Source organism: Typopeltis vanoorti, chromosome 5 (assembly GCF_054136105.1).
Source record: "Typopeltis vanoorti isolate ZY-2024b chromosome 5, IOZ_Tvanoo_1.0, whole genome shotgun sequence".
Lineage (NCBI taxonomy): Eukaryota > Metazoa > Arthropoda > Arachnida > Uropygi > Thelyphonidae > Typopeltis > Typopeltis vanoorti.
In genome coordinates this window covers 65,672,756-65,685,498 of record NC_143553.1, presented here as the reverse complement: position 1 = coordinate 65,685,498, position 12,743 = coordinate 65,672,756, and the positions used below count along the sequence as shown (strand labels likewise).

The following is a 12,743-nucleotide window of genomic DNA, read 5'->3' as shown; positions in this document are numbered from 1 at the left end:
AGATATTTTATATTATAACAGATGTATATTACATGAAATAAGGCATTGTCCAGCATCAGGTACCTTGGATTCGACACTCCTGTACTCACTAAAGTGAGCTCTTGAGGGTAAATTATTATTATGTGACACCTCCAGGGAGTCCAGAGACTCATCAAGGGAGGGCACCTACTTTACAACTCTCTGTCTTCACCACTCGGTCCACTAACTGCAACTGCACCAATTCCATCTACTGCCCACCACAAACATCCATGCCCACAGTGAGATTCGAACCCGCACCCTTTTCGTTGGAGAGCAGATATGCTAACCACTCACCAACCAGACTGGCAAGAAGTAAGGAAGTGCATACTAATCATTACATCCATGCTACATCACATCATCATTATCGAAGTCAAAAAATCAACCATCAAGGCTTAAGTACACCATACTTGTACTTTTTATTCTTCAGAGGACCTATTACTCCAAGAAAAGAATTGAATCAAATCAGCCTTTCTAAAAAATAGTTTTGACCAGTCCTTTATTGTCAAAGCATTTAACAGCTTTAGGCTTCCAATCTCTGTGTCTCAGGAAGAAATCTTGCAGATACTTATGTCATAGAAATATCTGAATGTGTTGCTAAAGTTCTGAGCTTGTCCACATCATCATTGATTCATTTCTCCTTGTCAGGAAAATTTTAGCTCCCTTGCTCATATGGATTGTCTTATATCAGACATATGGATAAATCTGGAGGCGGGGGGCAAGATATTATGATAGTGCTACATGAAAAGTTACATCAATATGAACTTCCTATCACTAATTTTTCTCCAGATTAGTCTGTTACCTATTAACATTTCAATAATATCAGATTTTGTATTTCTGTCCTCTAAGGCACTTTTTTACTGTATCAATCCACTTACATCTTGGTCTTCCTCTGAGCCTGGCAAAGAACACTTGTTTAGCTAATCTTTCCTCTCCCATTCTGTTTTAAGTGCCATACCACCTGAGATTAGCTCTGCTAACAATGTCAAGTTCTTTCCTAATATCCTGATTTTTAATATAATATTGCCATTGATGACATCTGTTCAGTATCCTAATCTTTCTCAGGACTCTCATATCTGTGATCTCCAGTCTTTGATTGTGAGTTTTATTTCTAACCCATCTGTCAGATCCATAAGTTAAAATTGGTTAGTACACTGTCTTGTATACAACCTGCTTAGTGTTTTGACTAATCTCTCTCTCTCTCTCTATAAATTTATTCAGTTGACTTCCTACCATACCAGCTTTGCTAATTTTACTATCTATTTCCAAATTTAATTTGCCATCTTCACTAAAAAGTGTGCCTAAATAGCTGAAATGTTTCACTTGTTCTATAGATTTCTCCATTCAGGATGCAATCAATGTTTTGAGTGTTTCTGCCTATTTTGATTGTTTTTCTCTTTTTAATGCTGACTTTCATACCAAATTTATTACAGCAGTTATTCAATTTGGTTAGGAAATCCAGCAGACTTGACGTGGATTTATTTAGGAATATAATATCATCTGCATAAAGTAAAGTGCTGACATAACATCTCCAATGTTTCTTTCAGGTTTAATACTGCTTTCCTTCTTAATGTGATCCATATAGATAATGAATAACAGTGAAGATAATGTACACCCTTCTCACATACCTTACTTAACATCAAACCAATCTTCATAACTCACCAGTTATATGGTGAGTTTTGAACAGCTTTCCTCTTCACCTTGTCATATGGCTTTTCCAGATTACAAAACTTAAATACAGATTGTTGTTATAATACAGATCTCAAGATTTCTCAGCTATTTGTCTTAAAGCCAAAATCTGATCCTGAGAACCTTTGTTTGGCCTGAACCCAGCTTATTTTTCTCCAAGCTTCTCCTCTACAATATTTCTTAGCTGCTTCTCAAGAATACTTGTATAAATCCTACTAGGAAAAGTCAGTAGAGAAATTTCTCTGTAATTCTTATATTCAGCTTTATTTCCTTTTTTATAGATAGGTACTATGAGAGCACTCTACTCCAATCATCTTGAGAAATGTATAAACAATTTGGATTAGGGAAGAAAGAAAGGACAATTATTATGTGTGATTTTAATTATGGCAGTATAGGTTGGAATGAAGAGATAGTATTTAGGAATAAGAAAAATGAATTTCTTGAGTTCTTGAAAGATAACTATCTCAGGCAGCATATAAAGGAAGGCACGCAAGGATTGAGAGTATAAAAACTGATCATTTATCAGAGAATGTAATTGTGAGTGATGGTTCACACTTTCCTCCAGTTGGTGAGAGTGATCATGAAGTGATCACTTGGGTAGTGGCTAGCCATATGCAGACGTTTGTGAGGAAAGGATATATGTGGAATTATAAGGCTGGTGTTAGAAGACAGCTTGGCTATAGCAGGAAATGAGGAGTTCAGTGGTAAGGAAATAAATATTGCTTGAGAACTAACAAAGAAATACATTACAGCATCAACATGTCCATTCACATATTAATGGTGTAAAATGGATGAATGAGGAGCTTAAGCATGAAATCTGGGAGAAGGTACTTTGGAGGCAGTGCAAGATGAATAATGGTAATAATCAGTTACATGAAGAGTATAAAGAACAAGCCAGGAGAACAAAAGTGCAGTATGAGCAGAAATTGGCAAATCAGGCAAAGAAAAACCCTAGAGAGTTTTAGATATGTGGCGAGTAGAAGGAAGAATGATCATGGTAAGATGATGAAAATGGTAGAATGGTAACAGAACACATTGTTGAGATATTTATTGATTAATTTATAAGGGTGTTTCATCCTGATCAGAGTGGAATCATGAGGAACTTAAGTTTAGAGGACATAAGAGAGGATGGCTTAATTGTGAGTAAGCAGGAGGTATTTGAGGAAATAAATAGCCTTGATGTCAATAAAGTCAATTTGATTTGATGAGATATCACCATGCATCTTAAGGGAATGTTCCAAGGAATTGGCAGTAACATTGGCATGGCTGTTTATTAAGAGTCTTACAACAGCACAGGTTCCAAGGGAGTGGAAAGAAGGTAAAATTGTTCTACTGCATACAGGTGATGAAAAGGCTGTGGCTCCAAATTATCGGCCAATCTGTATATCTGGAGTAATGGTGAAGTTACTGGAGATTGGTGAGAAGTAGGATACAGAAATGGGTTATAGTAGCAGTATTCTCTGTGGTTATCAGCATGGATTTGTTAAAGGGAGATCATGTTTTACTAACTTACTTATGTACTATTACAAAGTGACAAATACCTTAGACAGGGGACATTCATATACAGTGGTGTACTTGGATTTTTGCAAAAGCTTTTGATAGACTGTCACACAACAAGCTGTTATATAAATTGAAACAGATGGAATTGGATAATAGATTTCTGAGTTGGATCAGTGACTGGCTGTCAGATAGATATCTGAAAGTTGTATAATGGGGTACAGTATCCCAAAAGAGGAAGGTCACCAGTGGTGTATACTCTAGGGGTCAGTTTTGGGACCATTGTTGTTCAATTTGTATGTTAATGATATTGGGATAGATTTAACTAGTGATATGCAGCTGTTTGCAGATGATACAAAATTGGGGAGAGCAATTCAAACTCAATCTGATGATATGACCTTAGAGGAGGACTTGAATAGATTGCATGAATGGCAGGTAAGTGCAATTATCAGTTTAATGTTGCAAAGTGAAGGTTTTGAGATTTGGTAAGCAACAATAGGATACAAAGTATACATTTAGTTTAGAAACTTTAGAAGAAGTAGAGGAAATGAGATATTTGGGAATTGTGGTGGACACGGACCTGAAATTCAGAGGCCACATTTCACAAGTTGTGAAGACATCATATCAGATAATGACAATGATGCAGAGGATCCTGACATGCAGAAATAAAGAGGTTATGATGCCATTCTATAAGGTTGATTAGGCCTCATATGGATTATTGGGCACACATTTGGTCACTGGATTTTTCATGGTGATAAGGATATGTTGGAAAGGGTCCAGAGAAGATTCACAAATTTTGTCAGCGGTCTTTGGTATGTGGAGTATAAGGACAGATTGAGAAAATGTATGTTGCAAAGCCTTGTGAATAGAGGAAGAGGGGAGACATAAGCTAGTCAGTGATTGTTATCAGATTTACATGGAAGAGATTTTTCATAGAATGGCATATCAGATAATGACAATGATGCAGAGGATCCTGACATGCAGAAAGAAAGAGGTTATGATGCCATTCTATAAGGTTGATTAGGCCTCATATGGATTATTGGGCACACATTTGGTCACTGGATTTTTCATGGTGATAAGGATATGTTGGAAAGGGTCCAGAGAAGATTCACAAATTTTGTCAGCGGTCTTTGGTATGTGGAGTATAAGGACAGATTGAGAAAATGTATGTTGCAAAGCCTTGTTAATAGAGGAAGAGGGGAGACATAAGCTAGTCAGTGATTGTTATCAGATTTACATGGAAGAGATTTTTCATAGAATGGGAGAGTGGGAGGTAGAGCAAGAAGTCATCGATGGAAACTGTATAAAGAAGGTGTGAACAGAGAGGCAGGAGCCGGTTCTTTGCATGGAGAGTGGTTGGTGAGTGGAATGCATTGCCCGATTGTGTGTTGTGAATGCAGACACATTGAATCTGTTTAAGGCACAGTTGGATGAACATTGTGTGTAATAGTGTGCACCTCCCATGATGAGTCTCTGACTCTATGGAGGTCAATTGTTAATAATAATAATAACTCGACCCTCTGACAGGCTTTCTGAATTATGCAGTGTAGCTACTGTAAAACTTTTATACCTCCATATTTTAGTTTTTCTGGTTGAATATCATCTACTCTATCTGCATTTCCACATTTCAGATTTGTAATAACTTTTTGCTCTTCTTGATTATATTACACATACAGTTAATAACAAACATTTTTCCTTATTAATGTTAAGTACAGAAAACAATATAAAGTGTAAACTTTTCTTGTAAAACTTTTATTCAAACAAAGAGAAACCTCTATAATTGATGTCTGGGGATAGGATCATCATCTTATTATCGTCATCATCAATTTTATAAGGTTTGAGGGTAACATATCACCTGAATGTGACTCAAGATGGCTGGAGATTCATGTTGTGAAGCAGGCAGTATAGAAGTGAATGATTTTGTGATAAAGAAATCCAGAGGGCAGATTACGCAGATACAGAATGAAGGATGAATAATGTGTTTGACTGGCTTACCCTTTCTCAAGTTGTTTACCATATTTTTATTAAATGTTCTTAAGTGCATAACTTTAAATGGAGCTTGCACATTGAAGATGGCTAAATATCAATTTTGAATCTACATATAACATGTATGCATAAATATTATTGCATAGGCACCTCCATGGAGTACTAAGACTCATCGTGAAAGACCCAAACAATCAACACAATATCTATCGTACCTTTCCTTGAAATCATTAACAAACAAAGCACTTACAACTACTCGTGCAATCCATTCCATTCATTCATTTACCACTCTCAAGTGAAAAATCTAGTTCTCACATGTTTGCTAACCACAATCTTATCCAACTTCCAGGGATGACCTCATGTTCTACCTCCTCTAGCCAAGTGTTGAAACATATCCCCTGCATTAATCCTATAAAATCCTTTAAATGACTTAAATGTTTCTATCCTGTCTCCCTTTTTTCATTTATCAACCAACTTTTGCAATCCACAAACCCACAATCTGTCCTCACAGGCAGCATTTTACAGACTATTCACCATCTTGGTCATTTGCCTCTGAATCCCTTTCCACCACTTCCTCATCCCCAAAACGAAATCCAGTGACCAGACCTGAGCATAGCAATTCAGATGTGATCATATCAAGCCTCAATAAAATGAAATGATAACTCCCTTATCTCTGCTTTTAAGTGTGTTCTCCAATAGCCAAGTAATCCTGTGAGCTACCCTGGCTACTTTAGCAATATGCACTCTAAACTTCAACTCTCTGTCTACTATTACCCCCAAATCTCTGGCTTCATCAGTTTCCTGGGGTACATTTCTCTCAATTTGGTACATAGCTTGTAATCTTTGTATCACAAAATGCATAACTTGACACTTTTCTACATTAAATTGACATTGATTCTCCTTTGCCCATACTGCCAGTCTATCTAAATCATCCTGCAAGGATGATTTAGATAGACTGGCATATATCACTCTATCTCACTCTATATCACTCTTATTAACTACTATTACCCTACCAAACTTTGCATCATTGGCAAACAACTGAATATCTCCCTTCAGATTATTTCCTATATCATTCATGTACAAATTAAACAGGAATGGTCCAATCACATAGTCCATTGGCACATCACAGGTCAACTGCCTTCTCCTGGATTCTGCTCTTCCATATACTACTTTTTGGTATCTGTTCATCAGCCACCCTTTTATCCATATCACTGGTTTCATATCCATCCCTATTTGTTGCAGTTTGTGTACACAGATTTCTATGTGATATTCTGTCAAATGCCTTTGCAAATTCCAACAGTATCATTGTGTAGCCATCCCTTAATCCAAATCAGCTTTTGCTCTATTATAAAATGTTAGTAGATTACTGAGGCATGACCCCTCACAAAGCTATGCTGCTCCTCATGGAGGATCATATTCTTATCCAGCATTCCTGAATTCTCTTTTTGGCCAACTTTTCCAGTACTTTTACCACCATTCCTGAGATACTGATTGCTCTATAATTTGCTACCACAGCCTTAGCTCCTTCTTTATGCAAAGGAATTATTTTGTCCTTTCACTCCAGACTTTGCCAGAGCTGAGATTTAAATTAAACAGCCTAATCAAAGGCATCACCTCTTGCACATTCTCTTAAAACACGAGCCAATATTCCATCTAATTCCACAGCTGTATTGCATTCAGATTCTGCAATATCCTAAGTACCTCAAATTCATAAACCCCTCTTCTTAAACTAAACATATTTGGTCGTTTATATAATTCAAATACAAACTTATTTATTAATTACTGACCATTTACGAAAAACAAAACTACATTAGAGCCTACCAGTTTTGCCAGCAAACTGTCTGGCTTTTTCAAGGCATTTACAGAGACATGAAAACTAGTAAATGTAAATTGAAAGGAACATAAAAAATGTTGTAAACCAACTAGTAGCTCAGGTTACACATTTGCGTGACAGAGAGGACTTATTGTTCTTATTTATTATCACGCATGCGTGTTTTTTGTAAACGCGTAATGTGATTACTGGCTAGCTGTAGTTCAGATTGATTTAGAGAGAGGATCAGGTTTTTCCACGAACTGTTTAGGATTGCACCCTGATTTCTGTTGAGGTTTCCACAGGTTATTAACACTATTGTGGCTTCCTTGAATAAACAATGTCTGTAGTCGTCATCCAGATATGGCATGGAGCTGTTTTGCCACTCTATCATGTGGTTAGATGTAGAGAAATGATGTGCTAAGCCGGAAGAGATACTTCTGTTGTGGTTTACATCACCAACATGTTCTTTTTGTCTGATTTCTAAACTCTGTGAAGTTTGTTCGATGTAGGCAAGACCACAGGAGCAAAGAATGTAATATACTCCTGAATATTTGTAGAAAGGCACCTTATCTTTTGGGGATCCTAAAACTTGTCTGATGCTGGTGGTTGGTTTGAAGACCACTCTGATGTTGTAGGCTCTTAGTATTCTGGCTATTTGATAAGAAATTGACTTGATGAAAGGGATCACTACAGTCGAAATGTGCTGGGAGCATGATTCTTCTTGTCTGGGGTTGTCACCATATAGATATTTTTTTGATGATGTCTTGAGGATATCCATTTTGTGATAATGTGTTGGCTATTAGTGAGAGTTCAGTCTGGGTATCCTCCTCTTCTGATATAAACTTTCTGGCCCTATATTTCAACATGTGGATAATGCTCAGTTTGTGTGTCTTGTGATGGTTTGAAGTATAATGAAGATATCTTCCAGTATCTGTGGGCTTTCTGTAAATAGATAATTTGACACTATTTGATTGTTTCTTTATCAAGATGTCTAAAAAATGCAGTTGGTTGTTGTGAATTTTATCTTGTTATGTATTGAGTTGATTTTATCCACAAATGATTTTAGGTTTTCTACGCTGTCTTGCCATATAATGAAGATATTGTCAACATATCTCCGTATCTCAGTAGCTTAACAATTTCATCTGCCTCTGTTACCTTTCTGCCATATGCATTCATTCAAGTTTTCCTCCCATAGTCATTTTCCTCCTACTTGCCACATAACGAAAAAACATTTTGAGATTTCCTTTTGCCTGCTCTGCTACTTTCTTCTCATAATCTAATTTTGCATTCCTCACCATGCTGGTCACTTTTCTTGCTTGATCTGTATACTTTTCATGAGTTAGTCACCTTTCTTCTTATATACCCCTCACAACAATTTTTTTTTTTTTTGCAGCTCATGTTTAATAATACTACTCATCCACCATCTAACTCCTATCCGAGCTTCCTTCCTGACTTTGGTTATACAGTGTGATATTGCTTCCTCCAGATACCCTTTGAACATCCTCCTTTCCTTGCTGATCTATATACCGTAGTGCTGCTTCAAGCTGGCTCCTAAGTGAGTGATCATAATTACCTGCGTTGTAGTTTCACATATACTTCTTAACTGGAATTTCCATGTTTTGCTACTTCCCAAATCAAGCTGCATTATCCCTTTTCGCAATTGGAGGCAATATTGCCACCTTAGTCATGGCCAGGTCTTTTGATCCTATAACAAGATCCAACACTCTCATAATCTGAATCCCCTCTATCATATTCTGCCTCAAGTAATTATCTCTCAGTAATGCATAAATTCCATTTCCTTCCTGCCATGTGATCTTTCCTCCTTCCAGTCTATGTTCCTGAAGTTGAAGTCCCTCATAATAATTACTCGACTTGCACTCATTGTACTAATCTGCTGATGCATGTCTTCTGGATCACACCTGGCACTCTCCAGCCTATAGCAGCAACCAATTTTATGTTTTGTCTTGTTGGCCTCAATATCACACCAGATTGACCCAAAAGAACTGCCATCTGACTGACTGACCCCTACTCTTGTTGGCTGCAATTTTCTTTATCATCAGCAATACCCCCCCCCCTCTCCTGTCTATTCTATCCTTTATGAAAATATTAAATCCATCACATTCTATCCCTCTGTGTCATCTGCTGTTAGGAAAGTCTCATGCCTAAAGCTTTTGGTGAGATTGCACTAAGCAATGCCAAAAACTCTTCCCTCTTATTCCTGATGCTTCTAACATTAGTATATAGAAACTAGTATCCCCTTGGGCCTCCAACCACCTTTACATCCTGAATTGACTACTCCTATGCGATATTGTTGCCTTAGCGACTAGATTTCTCATTTTTTATTCATTCACTTCATGGGGTGCCTTCACATGCAGGCAAACATACACTTGTCTGCATCTGCCCTAATTTCTTTAGTTTTCCTGACTTTGTGCTTCCACACTCTCAGTGAACAAAGCTCTCTCTAGACACTGAACTCTGAATCCATTTAAGTGCAGTCCATCAGCATTGTACAAATCTTTCTGTCCACAAACTCGTCATCATTCCTTTTGCACAGCCTGCATATCGATTCATTAAATATCATTGCTTCTTCTCAGTCATAGCATCACTGCAGACTCACAAACTTCACACTCTTGCTTTTCTTTTTTGCTTCTTCCTGTACCTCTTTCATATCCTCCCTCATACAATACTCCTCACCTCTCAGGTCATTGGTTCCAGCCAAAACAGCCAGTTCTTTCACCTTTCCTTTCTGCATTCTCACAGCATTGGTAATATTATTAATTTTTGCACCAGAAAAACTAGATTTTGTAGTGCTTTCATGAAGTACTCCCCTTTTTGGAATTGCCATAAAAAAGTATCAGCTTATGATCTTTCTCTTATTTATTCTTACAATTTTCTTTTTGGCTTCAGACCTTTTTTATTGTTCTTAGTTCGACTGATCTCTTGCTGTTTCTGCAGCCTTTCAATCTTGCAAAGGGGCAAGATTGAAAGCACACTATTTCTTTATTCAGGTCTTCTATGTTCTCCTGAACTTCTGCTACTGCATTGTCAGTGTTATCACCAATATTTACATTTTTTGGTCTGTAATTTGTTATATCCACATTCACTCTCAAAACATTTATTACACAATTGCTCATTAGTTTTGCTCTCCTTCCACAAATCTTTCAACTTTCTGATGAATGCATCTCACAAACTTTATGCCAGACAAAATCACAAAATATAGTTTTCCCAACAAAGACGTCTTGGCCACCATTGTTCTGCTACACTATATAATTCTAGCAATATATAGTTTTAAGGAAATACACACATTTTACTTACATCTAAATAACTTACTTTATCTTGCGTGCTTAGAAAACAAATAAATACGATCAATGAACTGAATATTATTAGTAAAAATTTGAAAAAACTTGCTTATCTTTCTGCAGCATTATGAACTGATGTCATTTGCCAAATATCCTCAAAACAAATAGAGCATGCGTAATCTTGGAAACTGCATTAGAGACAGACATGGATTTTTCAATTTCAAGGCCACTTCAGGCCTCCAGTAAGCCAGGAAGTGGTCTCACACCATGCATTGAGTTGTGAATAAATAGAGAGATTAAGTAATAATAGTTATTTATCATAAATGATAATTTATTAATTAGGAGTAATTATAATTAAAACTAGGCTATTTAAAAGCAACTTACCAAAAATAAACCAAAGAATAATTATATGATAATGTTTTATAGGTTCAAGAACTTGTTGAAAAGGCAACAGATTGTGAGGTACAGAATTTTTATTCAGATATTTAGTTTTCTTTTCTCTCTTTCATCACACATTATGTAAATGTTTTTTGATGCAAGCAAATCATGTTGATAATAATATAAACTATTACTGATCTTTACTCATCAAAAGAGGAAATGAATCTCTAGTGTTTAAGCAGCTGATGGAATATACTAAGCACCCTATTATAAGGGGACTTCTAGTAAGGTAGTAGGATGTTTAGCTGAACCATTTACTGTCAAACAGACACATGTGGATAGATTATATCCAAGTTTAACCCATTTGATCCCAAGAATTTTTTTTTTTTAAAAAGGCATTTTTTTTCATATTATTTAGTTGAAAATGTGTCAAAATGTTAAACTATACTGATAGTTAAAAAAAAAAAAAAGAAGCATAATTTAAAAAAAAAAAAATGTATACTTGTATGAGTACAATGGACAGATCAGGTATCAAAATTAACAAACTGCTTAGCAGAGTGACACTCAAAATACTTGATCATGACTTCATCGATTGAGAGACGTTTGTTGAATATGCCAAACAGTTGAAATTTTTTATTTAGTTTATCCATTAGAGGTCTTATTTTATACATTTTATCATTTTTATCTATTTGTGAATTATCAGCCAAATGTAGATATTTCTTGAAAACGGTTCCTTGACATACTGTTGGCCACTGGGGGAACCAGGAGATCCTCATCTAAACATCAATAGTGATGCTCTCTTGGCAACCTGTGATATCCACTCAAAAGTAGAATTGCGATGAATACCTTGATGTCTTCTTCAGTTACTTGAAATACATGATTATTGTTCTGCGTAGCGTACAAATCGGTCTGTTCAATAATAACGGTAAATATTTCAACTGGAGTTTTATTTTGGATTTTGTCCTTCACATTACTCAGACGGTCCATATACCCTGTAGTTACTGCCACAGCAATATCTTTCTCTCCATACAGGCTCATTGGTTTACTTTACCTTGCGCAGCTAAGCAACATTGTCTTATCGTGGCTAGAGGAAGATCATCATCATCACTGTCTGATTCGTCACTTGCATAATGAAGCTCTATTTACCCTGGAATGTCATTGGGAAGGTGGTCAGGCTGAAGATCATCATCATCAATATCCTCATTATCCGTTTGATAATCAACATCGGGAGGAATGATAACTACAGATATATCTTGGTGATTGGAATTTGCTACGTTGTCCACAGCTAACCCAAGTGTTCCGTAATGCTTTCTATAAAACTGAACTGGACTTATTGGCTGAAATTCATCAGGGTCCATTTTTTCATAGGTACTAAACCTAGAACAAAAAAAATATATATATTGGCTCCTTATAAGTCCACCGTTCTCAAATGAGTACAGGTCCATTTTGTATGCGTTCTCAACCAGACAGACAAAAAACAGAGGTGCTGATATATAAAAAAATGTATTTAGTACTTACCTTTGTAACACATAAAGTCAGCACAACGAAAAAATATTCGAAAAAACTACAAGAAATAAAGCACTTGAATTATCATACAGGAATTGACAGGTCAGTTTTAGAATATGTACTGAAAAAGTATGACTACAGCATCACCTAACTTTTAATTTGCAAAAATGTGGCAGAATAGGGCTTGCTAAAACCGTAACCTTCCCCGATGTTTGACTGTCATGCAAGAGATGTCACCACTAGGCCATTTTAGGTACTGTACTCAAATGAGTACGCTGGGATAAAATGGGTTAGATTATATAAAATCCACAGACATTGAGAAGGAGGAGTGTATTCTCTTTAGACTAAAATAGATTTATGGTACCTCAAAATTGTTAGAGAGGGGTGCTGACAAAATAAATAAAGCTGGTTCTTGCTAATGATCTGTACAATGAATCCAAGATACAGAAATATTGGAGTATGATAGTATTAGGGGAAAGATGAGATAAATGAAAAGTTGGAGGTAGAGAAAAGGTCTCAGTACTTTTATATTGTCATACAGTCAAAAGCTGTCTTTTGTTTAT

At 36.3% G+C, this 12,743-nt stretch overlaps 1 protein-coding gene across 3 annotated transcripts in view; it reads left to right on the top strand.

Moving 5' to 3' along the window:
• The window catches only part of LOC150106485 (pyridoxal phosphate homeostasis protein), a 171,803-nt gene that overhangs the window by 55,983 nt on the left and 103,077 nt on the right, over positions 1–12,743 (top strand). For all 3 annotated transcript variants that reach the window (XM_090392475.1, XM_090392473.1, XM_090392474.1), the window contains one exon: positions 10,723–10,758. In XM_090392475.1, the coding sequence (XP_090248601.1) occupies positions 10,723–10,758 (36 nt within the window). The remainder of the gene's footprint in view (positions 1–10,722; positions 10,759–12,743) is intronic.